Source organism: Dicentrarchus labrax, unplaced genomic scaffold (assembly GCF_905237075.1).
Source record: "Dicentrarchus labrax unplaced genomic scaffold, dlabrax2021, whole genome shotgun sequence".
Classification (NCBI taxonomy): Eukaryota; Metazoa; Chordata; class Actinopteri; family Moronidae; genus Dicentrarchus; species Dicentrarchus labrax.
This window is the reverse complement of record NW_026136717.1, coordinates 5,123,075-5,148,347: the sequence shown is the minus strand read 5'-3', so window position 1 is coordinate 5,148,347 and position 25,273 is coordinate 5,123,075. Positions and strand designations below refer to the sequence as shown.

Genomic DNA, 25,273 nt, shown 5'->3' with positions numbered 1-25,273 from the left:
GATTGTTTGTCCTTCCTCTGGTTTGGTGTTAGAAGGGGAGTGGTCTGATGAGATCTGAGACAAATGGACTTAAAGCTCAGACCACAACTTCCCCTCTTAGCTGTGAAGTGTGCAACATTCGAGTGCTTTATCACAACGCAGAGAAAAAAAAAACACATTCACCGTTGGTCGTGTTTGCTGTGTGTTGGTTGCTGAAGTAGCCCAGTTATCCGTGTTGAGCCTGTGTTACCATGGCTGTTTGGGGCAGGAGTCCGTTATTGCTGGCGATTCCTCTGTGGATGAGTTTTGGGAGAGCTGAGGGTGAGTTGTGACATTAATTGAGGAGGAGAGTTTTTATATCGCTCAGGGTTGTACGGGTGGTTCAGTGTGTAAAGGCCTCACTGTGATGACTTTCATTTAGGATAAGAACAAAAAATAACCTAATTCACATACAGTATGACTGAACAGAGGCTGTGCTGTTGAGTTCAATGGTTACCAGGGTGAGGGTGAAGGATTTTTTGATTAGAATGAACACTTTAGCCGTGTACGACACACCTTGACTAAAATAATTTTTGAAAGTACCACTACTCGATGCTGGCAGATGGGTGATGTGTTTATATAAAGCTGTAAGGTTTTCTAACTTTTGGCCTTATTCCATTCTGTGTAGGCAGCAGAAATGCAGTCACCACATGAGTTCCTGTGAAAAGAGAAGCTGACCCTGTCAGTTCTTGTAACTTGTGGCAAAAAGCACTGAGGGCGGTGTGCATGGCAATTTTTTTAACTACCGCTAATGATAAACCAGTTCACACGCAGACGCTGCTGCAACCTAATAAGTTCTGTTTATTAGATCAGGTTCAGCTTCCTAATCATTTTACTGTAGTGTATTTATTAGTATATATATGTATATTGGACTTTTACAGTAAAACAAAAAAAACATGTTTGTAACACAACTTTAACAGCTGTTCCTTACACTGCCCTCAAACAGCTATGATGTTAAGAAAAGAAAGTAATAGGAAATAAACTAATTTTACAGCTTTCAATGTAAAGTACGGACATTAATATTTAGCCCTAAAGCGGTCAGTAAAGGGGTCTAATGGTGTGTTTGTGTTTGGTGGGAATGCAGCGTAACAGGCCAGTTGTACAATGTTTCTCAAATGTGGGGATTTGCTCATTTTTCTTGCTTTACTTTAAAGGGAACTAAAGCAGGCCTAATTTGGGGGTTTTGGCAATTGGTATGATTGACACTGTTCACTATTTTCTGGCATTTTATAGACCAAATTATTAGATCAGTTGATTATGAAAGTAATCGTAAATGTTGTAGCCACAGACACCTGCAATTCATGTTTTCTTGTGCAACTCAGAAAATCAAATTAAACAGGATTATTCAAAATGTAAGCGATGATATACCTGAGATATTTCAGTTTTAACTGCAAACCACAACTTTTGTGTAACAGTTCAAAAGAGAGGGTGTATTTAGTTGCATTTACACACTTCACCTTGTTTGCGAGCCCTCTTAGACCCTTAAAATACAATATACCCCAATTGCAAAACAGCAGACATTATAAATGACTCCATTTTAATCATAATGAGCACCACATCATATGGAAACAAATGTGCACTTTGAAAGTGTTCAGAGATCCACTTGTGAGCTCCTAGGTTGGATATAAAATATTAGTGGAGCATAATGATGCATTCTGCGTAATGTGTGATACTGAAGTGTGACAGGCACATAAGTCACACTTTAATATCAAGCTAATGGTTATTTCAGTGTGTCTGTTTCCGGAACCCGTATGCTGCATGTGTGTTGCGGAAACCTGAGGAGATGCTCATGTAGATAAGACACAGCATCTCCCACATGTATGACTGAGTAGAGGCATTCAGCACTGAATTTGACATGTCCACTGGTCTATTGACTCTACAGGGAAACTGTCCATCCATAACCTACAAGCCAAACATGTCCAACAATATCAGTCAATATCAAGTGTATATTTCCAAATCATATGTAATGTTGCTGTTTCTAAAAAAAGGGGAATTTTTTTGGAAGTGATCCTCTATAGGTAATAATCATGTGACCACAGATGTCATAGTGATTCATTTATATGAATGTGTAATGGAGGACAAAGAAAGGGAAGGAAAAGAAAATGACGTCTGCTGTCTGGGGATTTTATCAAAGAGAAGTGTATGCAATGTAGAGAAAGAAACCGCAATTCTATTTACTGTATATGTTGCACTATGGTGTCAGAACTCACTTAATTCCAATGGCTTGAGAGGATCAGCTGGCCCAATCACATTTGCATTCCATAAAAATGGAATTAATCTAAACATATACTGCACATTCTCAAACATAGTAACACATAATATTACAGCTCAAATTTGATTGGACAGTGTGTAAATTGTTTTCACTGATAAATCCGAAAAAGATCAATATCACCAAATCTGTGGAGTCTGGACTGTGCTACTGGAATCCTTTGCAGGGATTTGAGTCAGTTTAATGACACATTAAAAAAGAACTTGAAATGTGTTTAATGAAATGTAAATGTATTGATACAAACTATTGGAGAAAAAGAAAAAAGAAAACAAAAAGAAAGTCCAATTTCTCTTGAAATGTTCTTTTATTAACCATTAAGTTTTGTCAGTTATGCTTTTGAAAGGCTTTGAAATGTTACTCATTGAATTTACAAATGTGTCTTCCTGTCAACGTATTTCATTTTGTTTGTTATTCATCCTTTTTAACTTTCGTTATCCTTTTAATTTGAATTCAAGCTAATTTAAGGAAGTAATGTGAGATAGAGCTTCTCTTTTCATCTGACCAATCAGAGCCTGATGCTCTGCCCTGTGCATAGGACTGCCTTATTTTATTCTTGTGCATTATTAAATTAAATAGAAGTAACTTTTAAGTGATCATGTAATGAAAATGTCAATGCTAGAACAGGAAAAACAAATTAAAGAAATAAAAATGTTATAAGTGCTGAAAACACCATTAATAAAGTAAATACAAGGGATCCATATTTGTACACAACATCCACATTACATTATAATCACAATAGTTTTTTATGCATCAATTGTTTAACAACCAATTTAAATGAGGGGGGGAGGAGAAAATTTAAGACATATACAAATCCACAGCCACTAATAGTTATCTTTATTGCATCAAAACTTAGACCTTGCAGTGCAATATAGTATGAAGCCCACAGTAAGGCATTCTCAAACAATCATCAACACAGGGTCAATATATTCCACAAATGTTGGCTGTCAGAGCATTTTACCTCTAGCATCAATGCTTCTTGCTGTGATCCAGTAGTTTCTCTTCCACTGGTTAGGAATGGTAGCTAATACTAAAGTATTTTTAAGTTTTGTGCACATGACATTTCTTCGAAGTAGTTGGTCAAACAATGACTCAATCGCTGCATCTGCTTACAGGAGAAGTCTGTGTGGAGAGAGGCAGGATACCATTCTTTTTCTTTTGTCATTGGTCACATGTTTGTGCTTATGATGACACATTTTTTTCTGCTTAAAAATGAATCAAAGGGGTATTCTACTATTAATCTGTGATTATTCCAAATCCATTCACTCTACTGAAATTCTGTGGCTTTTCCTCAGAAATGTGTAATCTTTTTAAACATCTGAATCATCTAATCTGTATCTTGAATATAGTAGGCTTAGAAAAACAATCATGGGTATAAAGCCAAACTGTTAACATATTAATGTGCTTGCATATACAACAAAGTTTGTTTTAAAAATCATTTAAACAGCAGCAAGATGAAAACAATCATCCATAAAAGCCTGTCAACCTCCACATGCTCCTGCTCCTAATAGTATTCAATGAAATAATAATGAATCCTTTCATGCACAATATTACATGTGTAGTCCTGTGTGTGTACTTTTCCTCCCCATTTTCCCCTAAATATCTCTCCATAGATTGTATAAGAACTATTCTAGATAACACACATCATTCAGTCTGTACCCTTTAATTTCTCATGTAATGGCTGCGGTTGCTGTTTGTGTCTCAATCGTAAATGATGACACTCTGGTTACTCAAATGACAACGAAACAGCCCCTCTGTCACTGAGAGGAGCAATGGTCATGTAAGATGTGCGTGTTTCCCTAAAAGCAACAAAAAACAGCAGATAAATTGTGTGATAAAATTGTACAAGATGAGGCCAACTTTAAGGAGGAAGGGTGCTGATGTTGTCAATCCAGTTCCATGAATCTTTTTTAATCCCTTAAAATGATCAGCATCATCAACATTATACAGAAATTATGTTATTATGGTTTTGCTCCTAACAAAGTGTTCTCCCGTGTTCCAGCAGCTGGTCTTGCAGAGCCACAGATCTGTTACATTCTGGATGGGATCCTGTTTTTGTACGGCATCATCCTGACGGCTCTCTACTGTAGAATCAAGGTTTGTGTGCTACATATTTGCCTTTACAGAAACATACATGGACAAGAACTGACATTTTTCATAATTGCATATTAAACATATATCACAAATTACATATATGCAGAATGTGCAAGAAATTTCTTTTTTATTTTGCATTGTCTGATGAAACACAAGATGTAGTATCATCAAAAGTAATCCGGTACATTATTAATGTCTGGGAGAAAAATAGCGTGTCGTCAGCAAAATAAAGCATTCTGCACATGCAGGAAAGGAAAAAAGGATCAAAGACACGAAACATTTTGCTACAATACGCTAATATTTTACTGATGAAGGGGCTCCCAGATAGCTCACCTGGTAATGCTTGTCCCCCGTGTACAAAGGCTGAGTCCTTGCTGCTGCGGCCCCTCGCTGCATCTTATTACCTCTCTCACCCCCCTTTCCTGTGACTATCCATTAAAGGCAAAAAAATAAAAGTAAAAAAAAATAAATATCTGTATATATATTAAGAAATATATATTATACTGATGTACTTTTCTGTTATTTTTAGATTTTGGTTTAACTTAACCTTTCTGCATGTACTGCATATTTGCAAGAGGAGTGTATGTAGTGAGGGTGCTGTAACTAAAGGAAATAAAAGAGTCACATTGTTGGTATTCGCTATTTTGGAAAAATGTACATTTTCTCCCAAAATAAAACTTAAATGAGCTTGTTTGGAGTACAATCTTCACTGATGTACCAATATGTTTGTATGGCCTGCAAAATTAACTGAATATCTAATGAAAATACAATATAAAAACTACCGTATAAATGGATGGTAAAACTACAGTAAGAATTTCAATTAGCACTCATTTAACATTGTCTTCTACAGATCTACAATGCTAAGGAGGCTGAAGCTGGGAAAGGAAAGCCGAAGCAGGTGAGAATGAACTCATACACACTTTATGTGACTGAAATAGACACAAAGACATGTAGTCTAAAATTTTGCAGAGACACGTACACAGTTCACCACAGCACAAACTGGGGTTTTAGACCAAAGCTCATCCGGAAGCAAAAATAATCCCACCATTAAGGTCAAACCTCAGTAGGCAAACAGCCATATGAAGAATTAAATTGGCACATACCATGTCTCACAAATGTATTGTAGTTTTTCAGCAGCTACGTATGCACTGGCAACTGTTTATATGCCTCTGAGAAAGTTTAGATTGCTCAAGACCACCAAGAAAAGAACCATCATACCTGGAATATGAAAGAACTGCCACTAAAATTGCAAAATGTTTATGACATGGGCAGAACTTTTTGAATATAGCTGCTTTAATAACAACCTCCTTGTTTATTTACTTGTGAAAAACTAAATTTCTGTTGGTTTTAAAACTTTTAAAAGTTTTTCATTTGGTTACAAGAGCTCTTAACCCGCTGTTTTACTGCTTTGCCTTTTTAGGCTATTATTTCCTATTAGCAGCCACAAACTGTGCACTGTGACACACACAAACACACACTCTGGGACTGTACACATGTGGTGTATTGCTTTCTGGCTTGCATCACCTCATATAGCCTGTTCTTTGCCTTCCTCTTTACACGTACGCACTCCGTTGCTGCCAATAAGAAGACAGACATAAAGTCTTTAATTTGTTTTCTTACTGTTATCTAATATTGTTTTTTTCTACCCGTGACAGAATGTTGAAGAGGGCATCTACACGGTGAGTTTTGATGCTGTGAATAATGAAAGCTAATTGCTTCAATGTTAAATTATGGTTAGTAATTTCTCATCTCCCCTCTCTGCTTTCCTCCCAGGGTTTGACTCCTCACGCACAGGACACATATGAAACTATTGGCATGAAAAAATGAGGTGGTGCGCCAAGGTCCAAGACAGATCATTTCCTTTAAAAACTTGTTTTTGTATTTAAATATTGCATAACCTTCCCTGCTTGTATTTTGAGAGAATGTGAGACTGTGTTCATTTCCCTTTTGCTCGCAATTTATGGGAAGTTAAGAAGGACGAGACAGAACGTTTTCTTGCTTACCCTTTGTTATTTTTAAAGCTCTGTTGCACATATTTAATTTTTACGCAAACATATTTTAATAACTGTGGTGCTTCAGAGACATTTTGTATTGTAATACTTATAAATTAAATGATATATTTCTTGTGTATAGCTGATGTACTTAGGCCTCCTGCTACAGACTCTCCAACTAACTTTCTCTTTTGGGTCATTTGAAAGATGTTAGTGTTTTTATATAGGGATGGCAAATAGCTGCAGAAGTGTTATAGTTTTGTGCAAGATAGGAGATTGTAAATTTTGTTATGAAACCATATCGCCATTCTCATCTTCTCAGTAAAGCCTTAGAGATACTGAACATTGTGTGTTCCCTACACACCACAGGATGGCAGTGATGGTGTCTTTGAGCTCCTACCTGTTCATACGCATACGCACACACACACACACACACACACACACACACTCACACACACACACACACACACACACACACACACACACACACACACACACACACACACACACACTTCTCTCTAATAGAAACTAATTTAGACAGACTGCTGTAAAGTTTTGTATGTTAACTGCTGTCTGTTGGATGCATAGAGCTGTTATGAACAAAACCTATTAAACTTAACTTGCTTATGAAATGACCTTGTCTCTCTTTGAAGCAGTGCATCAGGGCTAACCTGTCTCCTGAACGTTAGGTTTATATAGGGAGTGGTAAACCTCCAGTCGTAAGGTAAACAACCACAAAAAGACATAGAAACAATAATTTTCTGACAGTGGTTTGGCTACTGACAGATTGTATGTAGCTCATAAAGGCTTGTGAGAGTCTGAAAAGATTTAATCTGGGTCACATTTATGACAGATCTGACTGATTAAAAACTTGTTTAACATGTAGCCAATAAAGGAGAAAAAGAAATCATCATCATGTGGGGGAATACTATTGATTTATGTGGTGACGTTTCATTCTACATAAACAATTAAATGTCTTGATTAAAATATTAGTATTTTGAGATCAGAAGTGGGCAGATTGGTTTAGATGGTGAAAATCTGCATCTCTGTGTCGCTCCTCTTTGTTGGCATTACTGATGATCCCTTTTAAATTGAAAGGATTAATTTGTTTTTTTCCCAATGGGAGGAGGCACCTTTTATTTTCAGCCTAGTATAGTAGCCTATTATAATATTCGGTCTGCGTCATTTGGACACAGTTTAAACTGGCTCCCCATTGCATGCTTTTCAGCTGCCTCTCCTCTGAGCAGAGCAAGTAAAGACGAGAAAATAACTGTCATGTTGCCTTAACCAAACCGGAAAGGTGACTTTTAGTGTGTGTGTGTGTGTATCTGCGTGTGTGCGTATGTGTTTGTGGCCAGTTGTGTGTGTGTGTGTGTGTGTGTGTGTGTGTGTGTGTGTGTGAGTGAGAGAGAGAGAGAGAGAGAGAGAGAGAGAGAGAGAGAGAGAGAGAGAGAGAGAGAGAAATAGAGGTGTAGCACAAACAGGTGTATCCCAAACAGGTAAAGCTGCGCCTTCTTTTTTCTTAAGGGCAAACATGATGGCGTGTGCTTGACAAACCAACACCTAACCAAACTGAGAGGATTTACACTTTTCACAAGGACTGAGTTTATTCAGCTGCATTTTGGAAGGGATCTGGTTCTGGACATAACAAAAAAACCCACCAAGGATGATCCGGCAGCTCGAGGCATGAGTCTGTCTCAGTGCTTCATGCATGCCTGTCATTTAGGAGACTATTACCTGGACTGATGAGCTTTATTACAGCGCAGAAACAGTAACTCCCGAGGAGAATGACATCTCTGCTGAACGCGCTCTCTCTGTGTCTCTTTGTCCTCAGGATCTTTGGTAAGAAGGCTTTACATGGAGTCTGTCCAAAGTGTTATCATACATCTATGGCATTCTTTTAAGACTTTACAGTATGTTTGTGTCTTTGTCTGGTGTCAGACATGATGTTATTTGAGGGCCTTACTGTTTTCATTCAACAATTAGGACGTAGTGACTTTTGTGGACTATTTGATGTGTAGTTCAGTAATAGCCCTACAATACGTTTATACTGTCTGGTAGACCTGCTCATACTGCCATTGTGACAGACTGAATATCTATGTGGTAAAGTTTGGAAGAACATCAGTTTTTTAAGAAAATACTTTAGACTGTAGAAGTGACCTTTAGTTGTTCTTCATTATGAAAGCTGTCTAATAGCTCGCCTACAGTATGTCATGCATATTCATTAGGCTGGGTTCTGTAAACTGTGGGCAGGTGGCCAGCTTTTCTCAGGGATAGACTGAGCTGGAGTAGCGCTGTTCAAGAAAACACTTGTGGCGCTGTCTGATATTTCAGGAAAAACAGGTTGCTGTTGATCAATTCCCCCTCCTCCTGTCTGATTCAGAGGACCCTCCTTGTGAGTGCGTGTGTGTTGCTTAAGCCTGAATTTGTGTACAGTATAATACAATGTATCATGATGCATTAACCAGTGTACGCCCATTACTTACCAAACAGGTAAGGTCTGGAATGTATGTACCAAATGCGAATACTTACCCAATGTCAATGATAAATAAGAGCGCAGCATTAAAACATTTTCTATCCTTTACAGAACGTCAGGATAGGTTATGCCAGTGTTATGCCAGTAATGCAGAACAGGCAGATTCCACAGTAGGCTTAAATGTCTGGGTGACAAACACACACAAACACACACACTCACGGAAAAACACACCTGTCTGCAGAGCACACTCATCACGTCTGATGGTAAATGAATGAATCATATCCTACCTGCTGACATATCTGAACAGATTCCCACATCAGGTATTGAATCAACACCTGTAAAGGCTGTGAACTTATGCTCCCTTACAAAACTACCTTTCTTGGGTGACTGCTTGGTTTAGTGGAAATCGGTGTTATCTACAGAATCATGTTCTGTTCACACATGAAACAGACACTATATTAACAGCAACTTTGTGAGACTAAAGGAAACTACTGTACCAGAATGTTTTTTCAAGTTCACATATAAAACCTATGTTCAGGCTCTGTAACTTGACTTCTATTTTTTTTACTAGCCTTGCCAGCAGCATATAGATGGTAATATCAGATGATCTGTCAGTCTGTCCTACCATTACTTTAGTCCAGACTAAAGTTGTAACTTTGGAAATCCCCTGATCCCCTGTTTTCTCTAGCACCCCCATAAGGTACACAAGTGTGCTTTTAGCAGTGTCTCAACAACTATGGGCCATGGATTTGATACAGACATTCATGTCCCCCCTTAGGATGAATTGTATTGAATTTTGCAATGGCTTAAAGGTCCAGTGTGTAGGAGGATCTATTGGCAGAAATGGGGTATAATCTTTATAGGTAAGTTTTCATTAGTGTATAATCACCTGAAAACAAGAATTGTGGTGAGCTTGTTACCCTAGAATGAGCTGTTTTATCTACAGAGGGAGCAGGTCCTCTTTTATTGAGTCCTCCATTTTTCTTCAGTGACCTACAATGGACAATTCAAATATGAGTTTCAAGGCCAGCGTAGTTTCTCTTACATGCTTGGAAAGGGAGGGTAAGGTGAGGGCGTTGCAATCAGCAAATCAGCACTAAAAATAATTTCATAAAATAAACTTTAGTTTGGTTTATGACCTGAAACTGACTCACAATCCTATCAGCCTCAGCTGTACTGTGGTTAGTGCTAATGAGCAAGTGCATGCTAACAAACCTAACTAAGATGGTGAACCTGGTTAACATTAGACCACTAAACAGTATGCTGACATTAGCATTTAGCTCACAATATTGCTGTGCCTACAGTGTCACAGAGCTGTTAGCATGGCCGCACTGTAGTTTTCTTGTTACAATTCTGCCACTACTTGCACGACACTTACACTTGACACTTACACACACACACACGCACACACACACACACACACACACACACACACACACACACACACACACACACAATACTGACACTTTAAGCAAATTCTACATGTTAACAAGTCACAACTTGATCATACAATAGTGAAACTGTTAGACATGAGAGAACAGATAAAGAGGTGATTTTTTTCTGATAATGCTATTTTAAGGGCAACTAAGGAAAAGGCCATCTGTATTGTAGCTTAGACACACATGGTCCACAATGTTGTGAATTGATATATCATTAGCAATGAGTTATCTGTTTGCTGCAGTTCATTTCCTATGCAAGCAGTTTTCTCAACAGGGTCATCGGCATCAGGAAACTACTCCTTCTGACAGTAAATCAATCACCAGCAACACAAGCCCGGGGCCAAGAGCAGCAATATAATAGCACATTGTCATTATTATTCACCTGTTCAGGCATTTAGGTGGCAAACATTACATTTTGTGAGTGCTGGATGACAGCAGAAGATAGGGTGACACATTGTGTAGTTTGCCTACATCAAACGGATTAGCAAATTTGATCTGCAAACAGACGGGCAGATGTAGAAAAACGAGAGATTCGTGCAAGTTTTTTGTGGTTTGTTGTGTTGCAGCGTGACAGTGTGAGACGCTCAATACACAGTGTGTGTTGACTGTTTTATGTCCCATATGTTTCCTCAGGCCTTGTTGAATGTCTCACTCTGTCCAGACACTGAGGTAACCCACTGTAAGTTTGCTTTGAAAACTTGTCTCGAGCAACTAGTTAAGCAACATATCTTCACGGGTACTTAGCTCTTCTGATAGACAACCTGTTTTCTCTCTCCTCCTTTTCTGTCTTCACTCGGTGTGGACTCTTTAAACCCCACTGTGATATTATTACTTGATTCCTTCTATAGACATTTAGCCTTTTTGATCCAAGTGCAGAACATTGTGCGACTTTAGCTCATGAAAACATGGGTTGAAACTTTGGTCCAGTCGTAAACATTATAAACCCTATATTAAAGGTCCAGTGTGTAACATTTAGGAGACTCTATTGGCAGAAAATGGAATATAATATTTACAGGTATGTTGTCATTAGTGTATAATCACCTGAATATAAGAATTGTTGTATTTTTGTTAGCTTAGAATAAGCTGTTTTTATCTACAGAGGGAGTCTGCCATGTTGAAATACCATGTTTCTACAGTAGCCCAGAACGAACAAACCCAACACTGGCTCTACTTAGGGCCTGTCACATTTTTTCGAGAGTTTCACAGCAAGCATAGTTTCTTTTACAGGCATGGAACAACAGTGTGAGACGAGGGGCTTGTAATCTGCAACTACACCAATAGATGCCACTGACTTCTACACATTGGTCTTTTATATACAATACTTTGACATTGCAAGAAGTTAGTTGCTGTCTTCTAAATCTCTGCAAAAAAGACACTCACAATGTCAAAGTAAGTCAATCTTGAATAAACTGGGGGCACTCTGTGGATGCTGTTTTTCATTATCACATCTGTATTGTCTTTAACTTCAAATGTAACACTCGTCATTATTAATTAAGTGAATTGCATTTACAGGAAGAAACAATGAGAGTTTGTTTAATGTAACAGTATTGATGTCCGCTGGAAAATACAAAACCACAAATTATTCAGAGCACAAGTTAGCTAAACAGATGATGCTAGGACCAAAATGAGACTGCATTCTTTTGGCAAGTGCACAACATTTGGCAATATTAGCTTCTTCCTGCATGGCTAAGTCAGCAAATTACCGAGATGAGCTGTTTTCTTTGGGTAAAAAATGTGTAAATTAGCAAATGAGGTGAAATCCTGACCTCTTTCTCCTAGAGCTATTGTAATTGTAACTGCAGGTTCAGGTTGTAGGTCAAAAATCAATCTCTGCTCAGAGCAGCGGCCCCAGAGCTGGGTTGATCTCAGGGTCACTGGGTCGCACGTTGAAATATAATTTATTATTTAACCAGCGTGATCTCTGAAAAGGTTGGTTGTCCCTTTTCTCTACATGTTTTTTATTGCTTGAACAGTCAGATGTATTTACTTATCTGCCGCTTTCCTCTTTTAGTTACAGTGGTACAGGGAGACTTTGTGGATCTCCCTAAGGACGATCTCATACAATCCTTGGCAGAAGACGAGACCGTCCTGCCCTGCCGCTACCAGCCAGCCATGGATGGTGTGGTGGTGCAGGTCACCTGGTTTAAGGAGGAACCTGACGCCACAAAGGAGCAGATCATCACTGCAAACAGTAATGACCAGGAAGGTCAGTTGTCATCATGATCAAGCTCTAGTGTTTTTTTTTCCTTAGGTCACGTCACATCGTCTGCCACAAGCTTCAAAAGAATATCATCACACTGAATAACTTCCCCTTTCCTCGACGTGAGAAATGTCTTCTTATCACTCTTAGCACCAGGCAGACTTTCTTGTGGAATTACAAGTTGATGTATCAGTTTCAGTTGACAAGTGTTGGTTGGAGACTTTTATTCCTCCACTCATAGAACTAATAGAGCTTTGAGGCAAGTGTTCACAACTATCTAAAAGTGTTAAATGAACTGTGGACTGTGAGAGACACTGACAAATTTTCTGTGATATCACAGGAATATTTCAGGGATGGCAAGGCTCTGGTCTTTGCACTGTGTATTTTTGGTTTTGTCTCTTTAGGTTGATTTGTTGTGATATAGGGAATTGCAGCTTAAACCCACTGTGAGTGTGAGACATGCTGGGCAAGACCGTGAGCTAAGCCCCCACAATGTAATTGCAATTTCAAGCAAGGGTGGAGGCATGTGCATGGAACTGAAAGTGACAAAAGAAACCCTGAGGTCTGTTTTAAACTTGTTGGACTTAATTTTTTGTGTCACATCCTTCCTCACATGATCCTTCAACTCTCTCCCTTCCTTACTGTCTGTCTCTTTCCCTTTTCTACTGCCTCTCTGTCTACAGCATTTGGAACATGGCTTCAACGTGTGCGCTTTAAAAGCAGCGACCCCATCGCGGACTCGTCTCTGGTCATCGCGAACACAGAAGTCTCGGATGAGGGGAAATACATCTGCCACATCAGTACCTTCCCCTCAGGAAACTTTGACACAGAGATGTCACTCATTGTGTGGAGTGAGTCTCTCCCATACAGTAGTAAAAGATTAGTTTACTACATGACTAATAATGTAGTGATACATGATAATAGCTTCATACTTACCCAACATTTTATTTGTCAGTAGTTTTTCACACGTTAAGTATTTGGCACACTCCAGTCCAGGAACCACAATGTGATTTCATATTATCAGTATCCTCGTTTTTTATTACAGATTAAACTGTATATTTTGATCCAGATTTGGACCAGAATCTGTCCATTGAGTAGAGGAACCAGACTATGTAGCAAGCTAGTATAAATCAAATTAAAACATTTTTCTGCCAGAGTTGATTGTGATGGGTAAAAATGACCTGTTGACTGTCCTTGTTGGCATTTCAACCATGTCTGCATTATGTCAATTACTAATTAGCAGCAAACTATAGTGCAAATACTACTTGATCATTTTATTAATAACAAGTTAACTATAGCTTAAAGTAGTTCAAAGGGTATGTAAATGTTTACATCTTGTGTAATTTTCTATAGCATTCAAAACTTGACTTTTTGACTAAATAAGCAACAATCAACAATCAAACAATCAAGTAAACTCAGGTAGTCTGCTTTATCAGGACTGTGTGGATAGGGTTTTATCAGATTTGATTGACAGTGGCCTGCTAAACTATGATTGGTGCATGGAAATAATATGTGACATTGCCTTTCTCCAATTTAGCCCCGCCCACTACAAACCAGAGAGAAAAGCAAAAATACAAAAAGAAATCTCTCATGTGAAATAAACAAAACTGTTCTCTTAATTCACAAAATATGTTAACAGGGCTTTTAAAGATCTCTTTAAAGATTATATGTCTCACTACCTGTTAAGTGTGTTGACTTCTCATCATTATCTTAACTCTGATCAAACATTGTAACAATCCCCCCCTCCAGCCATTCCTATCTCCTCCCTGGACCCTGTTATTCTGGTGGAGGGACAGTCCTACAGGCAGGCTGCTTCCTGTCGCTCTGTAGCCCGCCCACCTCCTCGCCTCTCCTGGGACTCTGACCTGAACGGCCAGTCCACTAGTCGATCCTCCAACAATGGGGTGGTCTCCTTGCACTACTCCCTGCACCCCCTGAGGAGCATGAATGGCAAGAAGCTGGACTGTCTGGTGTGGCATCCAACTTCAAAGAGCCCTCGTCGGCTCAGAAACAACCTGGTGGTGCACTGTGAGTATTCATCAGAATCATACAGAGGCAGTGTTACACGATGAAAACCAGAAAGCAAACTCTTGGCCAAAACACGGACACATTCAAAACATGCAAAGAACAAGCAAACATCTAAGAAAAACTTGTTTCAACAACCTCTTTCAGTGCTTTACTTCCTGTTTTTATTACTGTCAGCATTTCTTCAAAGCAGAAATGGACTTCACAGCTGTATCACTACTGTATCACTTTAACTCCTCACTTTCCTTTCTGTACTACACAGTTGGACTTTCAGTACCTATAAATAAAAATATATAATAATATATTCTATAATATATAAATTGGTTTATTATGGAAGTGATCCTGGTTTTCCCCCTCACAGATCCTCCAGAGGCAAAGATATCTGGCAACAGTAAAGACTGGTACGTGGGTTTGAATAATGCTGCCCTGAGGTGCGTGAGTGAAGGAAACCCCAAACCACAGAATTTCACCTGGATCAGGTACAGTAGGACCCGCCTCCCTCTCTGGCTGTCTGGTACTCGTGTGAGTAACTGTCTGATGTGTCTGGTCACTGTTACTTTTCTCATAACTTAAAGGGAGTAATTATACTAATTATTTTGCTATGGTTTCACCAGTCAAGAGTGCAAATGGGATGTTTAGTGAGGTGGCGCTCAGGTCATCCTCAGGGGCCAAAGTAACAATTTACAGTTACTCATGCAGTTATGCTAGTAATTTCACTGTCACAGGTCAGATTTAAATTATGCTGACCATGATGAAGACTATCATGCACATTTGAGTAGTAACTGCTTAAATACTGTATATTTGAGCATCTGTGTTACTCAGTGGATTTTTTTTGCCCTAGTAGAGCAAAGTTGAGCAAAGAGTGGGTCTCTATTTTGTCACAGTATTCCACTGGTCGACACTTAATACACAAAAAACGTAGCAATGTGCCCAGAAACAGCAGTGAAGATGACTGCTGGCCAGTGAACGTGGATGAAAACAATTCACAATATGGAATGCTCAAAAAAATCGGCTGTGCAAATCTTTAATTAGGAAGAAAATGCACTCATAATGGTTGATAGACCCCAAGGATACACACAATGCATTTCAGTGAGAAAGTCTAAAAGTAAACATAACTTTTGTTTGTTTATAAGAAAACTGCAAAGGGCACCTTTAATATTTGAGGTTTATCAAAATGATTGTCTAGTTATCAAGTTATGTTGAGTCAGTCATACTATAATCGAGTCTTTGAACAAATGTAGTTACGCTGGCTGGCCGCTTATATACTCAGCTGAAATAACTTTTCATAGCGTGTGTGGGGGTGGGGGGTAGATCTCCACCCTTTCCACATGACTTAACTAAACAGGCCCTGGCATTGTCACCTCTTGATTCTGCTGCCTGAATGGAAACGGATTCAAATGTTGCGTGTGTCATTTAAAATACAGATGTAATCCCAGATGAGGGTTTGACTCAAACGCTTGACTTCTTCTGCTTCGGTCGCCGGGTGTCATCTTCAAGCTATTTACTTTGGCACATAAAGATATTCTCAGGGTGTGGTATAGAGTTTGGCTGGAATAAAAATGAAAAATGTGGGCCACAAAAAGTGACTGGTAGAGGAATGGCTCCCATCGCATTATGAGAAGTGACAGTTAGGCCCCAAGGGTGAAATTCTTTAGACACAGATGGAGCGTAGGTACTTCTAAAAGGTAAAGAAATGTAAGTAAACTGTTTGGTGAGGTTTCTTTCGATCTGAGTTGTTTTTCCAGATGATGATGTACATTACTTGCTGTTAGTCACAGGAACACACCTTTGGAATAGTTTTTGAGTAAGGCTTACCAGACACACGCCATACAAGCATACACACTCATTAACACACACACACAGAACCAAGTCAGCACTCACAATCTCCAGTTACAATCAACCTCTCCTTACCTTACTCATATACCCATTTCACATGAACACACACACACACACACACACACACACACACACACACACACACACACACACAAATGTGCAGTGGCTGCAGTAGCGGGCAAACCTGTTGGCTCTGTCAATAAAAGGCGGCAGGTGAAGTAATAGCTGGTGTCACAGTGTCGTGTTGCGGCTTGTGCAGAGAGCAGACAGATGAGACAGTTTCACACGAAGGAGGGAGGAAGAGGGGGATGAAAAGAAAAAGGGAAAGGGATGAGCAGTCCTGATAAGGAGAGAGGTGAAATATAGTGGGGGCAGGTAGGCAGACGGGTTGGTGTGAACCAAGGGGCGGCGAAAAGAGGAAGAGGAAGCAGAATGTGTGGATTTGTGTGAGATGTTATCATGAAGGTGTCTACTGCAAACACAAAACTGACAGTTCCTTTTTCCTGCTATAACTGTGCACTGTGCAATATATGGAGGTTAGTTTAGCCTCTGTGAATAGAAACTCAAGTTTCTCTGCATGTGTTATTATAATAATAAATACACCCAGTATTTCTGGGGCAATGTGGGTTGATAATGTTCACAGCAATAGGCAGACAGTAAGGTCAAGTCTGTTCAAACAGATTAAATCAAATGCACTCAAAACAACAGTGAGGCAACACCCTGGACAGTGTTGCTCATCGAAAACAATTTCCCTGAGTCACACTGCCAGGAACTACATGGTGGTTCCAAACAACTGAGGGACAGTATTTAGATACTGGTAAACAGAATGTAAAAAAGAGACAACCTCCTTAAAGTTAAAGGAATATTTTATATATATTCCTGTTAGTTTGAAATAGAAAGATAAAATGTGTGAACAAAGAAAACTGCACCACTTACAGAAACTTTGAGGGACTGTGCTCAAATGAGACGAGATCACATAAAAAAGGGGGTTATGTATTTTTTCTTTTTACTGAATGGTTTTCTATATTTCTTAGGAGAGTGGGTTGAGGGTATTTTTAGATTGAATGATATCTCTTCAGAGAGCACGTCATTTGTCACTGTCAACTTCACTGTATTTTGCACCTCAGCAGGAAGTACAACCACATTGCAGGACGATGTGTGAAAACATGTAAATGTGTCATATGAAAGCTCAAAAATAAAGACTGGCTAGAGCATTTGGTAAACATGATAGATTATAGATATATACATTTTATTTGTTTCCACAGAAACAAATGTACATTTACGCACAACAACATAAATGCATTTATTTATTTTCAGAAAGCCTAGTGTGCTATGGAATTTAGCACAGCTAAAGAGGCGACAAAACCTCTGCTAAAACATGCCCTTTTCCATCTGAGTGTCTTGTATCTGTGACTGAGTTGGTGTAGAGTGAAAAGTAGGTTGAGGGGGTATCCAGGGTCATATGCTAAAGTGAGTGGCATGCGAATGATGGTTCTGTTATTGAGATCAGGGAGGTTTGGGGTTGGGAGACTAGTGATTTTGGAAGCAGCGTGTGTCATACGGGACAACTTGTTCTTGTTAGAGAAACTTTTGTAAAGCAGTAGCAGCAGGTGTAGGGCAACCGAGAGAATCATGTTTTCCACAATTGCTAATTTCACCTCCATTGTGTGATCAGGTGACGTGATTGCGGCCCATTTATTACACAGAATCATCTAGGAAGTTATCGTTGGAAACAGCTTGGAAAAGTGGCAGCACTTTCAAAAAACACTTGGCAGGTCATTGGATGAACCATCTGTGTATCACTGTCTATCATGGGCAGAGTCCAACCAATAAGATCAATGAACCATGTGACGTAGACAAACTCTTACCAAAGCTGGAAGCAGCATCCACACTAACCTTTTTAGCAGCTGCCACTGTTGTTTTCAGTCACTTCTCATACACCCGACATTACACCTCGTCCCTAGCTCATGTCGCAGCTGCCGGTAGTTCCTCATTCCCTCATTGGTTCGCTTCACTGTGTTTGGATACAATGGGTAGCTTGAAGTTTGAAAAGATGGATTCTTGCGTGATCTTAAGTTGCCACAGGTTTCAATTCTGACAACAGTTTAAGATAATCTTTAAAATATAGTGCAGAAACTCAATTTCTGAAGATGTTGACAACATTTCTAAAAAATTAGGAACTTATTACCACTTAACCCAGATTACACATCCAGGTACATGAGTTAATCTAAATGCACTGTGATGTAACTTTGGTTCGGTCTGTTTGCAGAGTGAATGGACAGTTGCCGAAAGGTGTGATCCCTCACCCCAATGGAACGCTAGCTTTTGCGAGACCCCTAAACGCGACAGACAGAGGCACCTACCAGTGTGTGGCGAAGAATGAAGTGGGAGTAAGCAAGGTGGAGGTGGAAGTTAGTGTGGCAGGTATATGACAGCAGTGTCAGCATCACGTACTAAAGACTTGTCATAATACTGTAAAAAGATGTATACATCCATCTAATCCTGCTTCCCTACTGACTCTCCTCTTCACAGAATCCCCGGAGCCCGAATATATTGAGAACATGCTGATGATCATTGTGGGGGCCGCGGCTGGCGGGCTGCTGATCTTGATGCTCATCGTCATCATCACCATCACTTGCCACCACAAACGCAAGAACAAGAAACTGGAGAAGGAGCTGACTGAGAAGAAGTATGCTGAGATAACGTGATGTTTAATTAAGATGAGATAAGATGAGATAAAAGTGTAATGATCTCCGCGGGGGGAAGACTGAGCCAATAAGAATAACTGAGAACGGAACAAATCAGGGCTCTTAAGCATATTATAACTGACAGTTACAACAGTGGAGCGTGTTAAGTAGAATGAGAGGAGTGGAAAGTTTAAAATTCCGTTAATAGATGAGTGTGTGTGCAGGATGTGCAAAATAAAACAAGGAAGGACAATGAAAAGAAAATATGCATGAAAACTAAATAATAAATTACAAATATGAAGTGTGAACTATATTAAAACGTAAAATGCTCAAAAGATACACATAATTCACAGTGGGAGTCATTTTCTTCAATAATTTAGATAGATTTCTCTTTGTTTCTCTCTTGTTTCTCAGGGAGGAAATAAGCACTCTCTCCAGGCAGGCTTCTTTCAGGAGGATGAATTCTATCAGCACAGATGCCAGAGGAGCGGTACTATTACTGAATTATTCTTTTCACATCGAACATACTGTCCTTCTGCAGCACCTTCCTCTTTCCTCTTCTCTGTTTTCTCCTCTGTCTGCATGACCTGATTCCGACTGCGAGACTCTGACACTGTTGATCAATGAGACAGCTGGTCCCATATGTTTCACACAATCATTTATTAAAGGATTCTTACTTAGAAATTGACTGTGATGAATACCTAATACTGTGTCATAACCACGTGTGTCAGTTAGTTGTGGATTTGTTTGACCTACTTTGTTTGTCTTTCCAAGGAAACAAGTGACTGGGTTAGGACATTTTGCAAGAGCACAGTGTTTTTTTAGGGTTTAGGATGATTGAGTTGGTCCACATTTAATCAAGCCTGTTTCTTTTCATTTCAGACAGAAGAAAACATCCCTCTGAGGGTGGAGGGAACCATAAGGACCAGCCTGTCGTCGCTTGGGGTCAGTCTACGTATCTGTCTAACTCTGCATGCAGGGCCAGGGCCGGGGACTGAGGCTTTACTGTCCAGATGCCAGGCGGCTAAGTTCTGAGCTTCAACATTTCAATTCTGAATGTAGTGCATCTCAAATAATATGAATAATAATAATCATATTAATAATAATAATAATAATAATATGAATAATATGAATAATATGAATAATAATAACAACACCTTATATTGGTGAAGACCTTTAAGCTTCTTTTTTGCTCTTTTTTCTTGGGACATTTTGTTTCTACAGTATGGCTTTTTTCAATTTCTTAAAACACTTTCCTTTCTATGGATCCTAAAGGGTGCTTCAAGGAATAGTTGATATTTTGGGAGAAACACTTGCCTACTTACCTGTCTGTTAAATGAAGCTAGAGCCAGCAGCCAGTTAGTTTAGCTAAGTATGTAGACTGGATACAGGGGAAACAGCTAGCCTGGTTCTGTCCCAAGGTAACACAATCCGCCAGACCGCCTCCATCTCTAAAACTCACTAATAATATATTATTATTATGTTATATCTTGTTTATTTATTCAAATAACTAGTGAAAGTGAAAAGCTACAAGTTGGGGTTTTACAGTTTAGTTAATTACATATATATATATATATATATATAAAAACTTAAAACTTCTCTCTCACCCTCTTGGGGTGGTATCTGTGTCACCCTCAACCTTGGGTCCTCTACCAGAGGCCTGGGAGTTTGAGGGTTCTGCGCAGTATCTTAGCTGTTCCTAGGACTGCGCTCTTCTGGACTGAGGCTTCTGTTCTGTTGTTCCTGGGATCTGTTGGAGCCACTCCCCCAGTTTGGGGGTCACTGCCCCGAGTACTACCACGGGGACCACGCTCGCCTTGACCTTCCACATCTGTTCCAGCTGTTCTTTCAACCCTTGGTACTTTTCAACCTTTTTGTGTTCCTTCTTTCTGATGTTGGCGTCTGCTGGTATGGCCACATCTATCACCACCGCCTTCTTCTGCTCCTTGTCTACCACCACTATGTCTGGTTGGTTGGCCAGGACCTGTTTGTCAGTCTGGAAGCTGAAGTCCCACAGCACCTTAGCCGTGTTGTTCTCAGCCACCTTCTGTGGTGCGGCCCATTGGGATTTGGGTACTTCTATTCCATACTGGGTACAGATGTTCCTGTACACTATTCCAGCCACTTGGTTGTGTCTCTCCATGTACGTTTACCCGGCTAGCATCTTACACCCTGCTACTATGTGCTGGACTGTCTCAGGGGCATCTTTGCATAGTCTGCACCTTGGGTCAGATCTACTCTTGTAGATCTTGGCCTCTATGGCTCTTGTACCTAGGGCCTGTTCTTGTGCTGCCATGATCAGTGCCTCTGTGCTGTCTCTGAGTCCAGCCTTTTCCAGCCATTGGTAGGTCTTCTCGATATCAGCCACTTCTTCAATTTGGCGGTGGTACGTGCCATGTAGGGGCTTGTCCCTCCAGGTTGTCTGCTATATATATATATATATATATATATATATATATATTATACATTATACATATATTATATTTTCCAAAATTATGTTTGGGGAGAGGGGTATGCAACAAAGGTCAATGCTTGGAATCAAACAGGTGACAGTTACAACCATGTGACCATGCTGCATGCGCTGTAACCATTTGGCTACCAAGGTGATTCAAGGGCCCCCATGTTTTTATAAGGGCCCCTAGAGTTGTCACTACCATTCAGCTTGCCAACAACAGCAGAAAAAACTATGTTTTAAAATGGTGTATTTCTTAAAATAACTAAATAAATCTGCCAATGGGGTGACAGAATTTTCATTTAACAGAAAGGATGATTTCACCATTAAGTTAATGTCAATCATCAACTTATTCTCTTGCTAAAATGAGAATACTGATACCAGGAAGTCACTGCACTCAGCCAAGAAATTGTCTTTCTCTAGAACTACAACGTGTCATTTTTACACTTCTGTTTTTTTTACGGATTAACCACACCAGATATAACTGATATAACTGCTGGTAGGTGGATTTTGTTACCTTTTGACAGAGCCAGGCTAGCCATTTCCCCCCATTTCCAGTCTTCGTTTTAAGCTAAATGAACCCATGCTGGCTGTAGCTTTATGTTTGGCACACAGGTTCAAGAGTGGTATCAATCTAACTCTCTGTGAGAAAGCAAATAAGAATACCTCCCAAAATGTGAACTTTTACTTTAATTATCTCAGCATGATTTGGGAATACTCTTCAGTTCTCTTCAGTTTAATTTAAGGGTTCAAAAAACATGAAAAAGTACAAATCTGTGCACCTGATCAGTTTACGTGTGAATACTGAACAGTATCTTTTCCTGCACTGACAGGATCAGGCTCACTGCCGTGACAGCCGATCTACTATCTCAGGTGGGAGGGGAGGAGGAGTGGGAGCGTATGATTACCTGGGCAGACCAGTCCTGCACAACAACTCGCGGAGGGGGAGAGAGAGACTTCTGGACAGAGACGAAGAGAACCGACTCAGAGTGGAGTCATATGTGAGAAACAGCAGTATGTCGTTGGTAAGTGTGTATTTCTGGGCAAGTCAAAGCCTGATTTCACCAAATAGCAGAATGCATCTCACCCAGCTTATTCACCTTTGCATACTTACCTGATGATGATGATGCAATTAAGACATGTGTCTGCTTTGTGTCTTTGCAGCAGGAAACTCGTTTCCACCCTCCTCTCACGCCATCAGCCTTCCCGGTGGTACAGTCCACTGAAATGGTCAGAAGACAGCTAAACGGCAGCGCCATCATCCCAACAGATGGGGTTTCACGGCCAGGAAGTGTCGCCAAGAGTCACCAGCACCCCCCAATGAGCTGCAACTACCCACCAGTGACAGATGATGAGGATGAAGTGGATGAAGGCCTGGGGGGTCCTGCCAGTCAGGAGCATCCAGATGACCAAGACAGTGAGACCAACAGCTCCCAGGTGTCTGAGGCTCACAGTACACTACGCTATCAGCAGACTAACGGCACTCTCAGACCCAAGCCCCGACCAAGTCCCACTGTGGTTAGTCCCCATGCCTCCCTCATCCACAAGGCCCAGATAGTTTAGCAGGCAGCTAACATGTTAAACTACAAGACTCACAAGCTCTGGTTCTTGGCGGTGGTTCAAATGTGGATGCACTGGCAAGGTTTGGTCAAAACACAGAAAAAATCTACACCTTGACTACAATGCTGTATCTTCTTTATTGTGCGGGAACATGGTGCAATAGAAGTCTCTAAAGAAAAAAATCTACTCCAAAGCATCTCTTGGACACTTCCGGATCTCTGCGTAAGGCGTTGTGTATATCCCCTGGATTACTGACACAAGCAAAGACAACGTCGCAATATTTCCAGTGCAGCTACTACAGCGTTTAATCACAGACGATATTCCTTGTTTATATTTTGCAATACAGTATCTGTTGCTCTATATATTATTGACCTACCTTTTGTGGGGGATGTTGAAAGCACATGTGCAGCAGGAAATCAGGAAATGCAGGAGAAGAAGACGAAGCTGTGGGAATGTTGGTACATCAGAAAAGTAGATTGCAACACCCCTGTACCGAGGGTGTATTTTTGCTTTAGTGGTGTTCAGTATCAGTGCCTGTTTTAAGTTCTCTTACACAACATGTTTTGGGATCTGATCCAAACCATGGGCTTGTTCCTCTCTTGCCACACCTGCAACAAGCATACCTCCATATTGTCTTCCTATCATTGTGCCTTTGCCTTAAGCACTGAGACAGTTTGGATCAGATAATGACTTCATACAGCCAAAACATAGTGTCTTTACATGTTCTGATTCGATGATCTGTACATTTGTACAAATATGGAAATTATTTCCTTTAACAAAAAAAATATTTTCTGATGTATTTCTATAACACTTCACTCCAGGTCAATTATCATACCAACAAATGAATCTTCTAGTTCCCATATGTTCCCATAAAATCAATATACTTTGCTCCTGTATTGCGAGGATTGCATATGTTGTGTTCCTTCCGGTATTCACATGTATACACAGCAGATGAAAGCTGGAAAAGCTGCCAAATATTTGTAAAATGCTTTTTAATTTCACACCTTTTTTTGTTTTTGTATTACATGTTATTATATCGCTTGATGGCTACTTCTGTGAATCCATCTGAACTCTTACACTAGAGACCCAGATGGAAAGTCAGTAAGCTGCCACAACTGTGGACTTTTTCAACATCTAAGACAGGAAGATGCCTTTCCAAGAGGAATTTGACATGAATTGTTACAGACTTTTAATAATGTGTCAAAACCATGCATGTATTTGTATCTGTGACCATTGGTTGTAAATGTTTGTTTATATGTGTTCTGAGTGTTGTTGGGTTGTGTTACACCCCTGATAGGGGAAGCAATGTGCCAAAGGGAAAATATAAAAAAAAATCACTTTTGCTTTTGCAAATATGAAGTATTATTATTGTTCTTTGTTTGATGTTACCTTCTGTATATACTATATATAGATACTACTTTTTCCAACACAAATGTCAAAAGATATCAAAATGTTACAAATGCTGTTTAAAAGTATGTTGGGAGAGTTAGTGGCAAAGGCAACGTTCAATACGTTATTTGCCGGCATCGACAGGTAAGAGTAGCAGTTGAATGGTATTATGTTTGAATGTACGTGAGTTGTATTTGTTGCAGACATTGCCCCCTGATGTGTACTGCTGGAAAGTGCAGTGGCCTGAATGATCCTACAAACTGCAATACTGTAGACTCGGCATTCAACTGTGATTTTGGAAAATGATCTTCCTGGCCATGTGCCTGGAATCTCATTTATTTTGAGTCTATGTCTGGGTGTCAGCTTGTATTGATGGGTTGAAATAAATGTGCATGTTTTTTCTAAATGTACAGCATTTGGGTAAAAAACTATTGTCTGGATCGTCTGGATTTACACTGATACTTATTCTGGTTTGCTAGGAAATTGTCTGTTGAGATTCCTGTGGAGGTTTTTGCAGGTTTATCTCAGACTAAACTGCTGAGGGCAAAAATGAGCTGTGGGCCCCATTAATCCACCTGTTGCTCCTTCTCTGGGTGCACAGTCTCTGTATCTGTTTGTGTTATCAGGTAAACTGGGCTGAATATTTCTAGCAAAAACTCTTCAACTATCAGGGTTATTCCATGGACCAGTGTGGACCCGCTTTACCTGCAACCAATTTAACTCAATGGGAGAATGTAGTCTACAGTATATCCAAAGCAAGACACCCCCCATCTTGTTTGTAGTCCTTGACATGAAAAGTTCTAACAGTGTTCTTTTTAAAAAGGCAAATAAAAATTAATG

General features: G+C 39.8%; 2 protein-coding genes across 4 annotated transcripts; both read left to right on the top strand.

The window, feature by feature from the left end:
* The first annotated feature begins 90 nt into the window (after positions 1–90).
* fcer1g (Fc epsilon receptor IgFc epsilon receptor Ig) lies at positions 91–7,001 on the top strand. Of its 2 annotated transcripts, none has more exons than XM_051428982.1 (5): positions 91–300; positions 4,290–4,381; positions 5,229–5,276; positions 6,034–6,057; positions 6,152–7,001. In XM_051428982.1, the coding sequence occupies exons 1-5, from the start codon at positions 231–233 to the stop codon at positions 6,203–6,205; spliced, it is 288 nt and encodes a 95-aa protein (XP_051284942.1). In that variant the 5' UTR covers positions 91–230; the 3' UTR covers positions 6,206–7,001. The 2 variants fall into 2 exon arrangements, with proteins under 2 accessions (XP_051284942.1, XP_051284941.1); XM_051428981.1 differs by having other exon boundaries at positions 92–300; positions 4,287–4,381.
* Positions 7,002–7,805: 804 nt separating this feature from the next.
* nectin4a (nectin cell adhesion molecule 4a) lies at positions 7,806–24,843 on the top strand. 2 transcript variants are annotated; one of them, XM_051428470.1, is made up of 12 exons: positions 7,807–8,211; positions 11,512–11,673; positions 12,296–12,490; positions 13,168–13,335; positions 14,234–14,512; positions 14,871–14,988; positions 18,615–18,769; positions 18,878–19,034; positions 19,447–19,522; positions 19,915–19,977; positions 22,318–22,509; positions 22,649–24,843. In XM_051428470.1, exons 3-12 carry the CDS (start codon positions 12,397–12,399, stop codon positions 23,045–23,047), a joined length of 1,701 nt encoding a protein of 566 aa, XP_051284430.1. In that variant the 5' UTR covers positions 7,807–8,211; positions 11,512–11,673; positions 12,296–12,396; the 3' UTR covers positions 23,048–24,843. The 2 variants fall into 2 exon arrangements, with proteins under 2 accessions (XP_051284429.1, XP_051284430.1); XM_051428469.1 differs by lacking the exon at positions 11,512–11,673 and having other exon boundaries at positions 7,806–8,211.
* Positions 24,844–25,273: the final 430 nt, after the last annotated feature.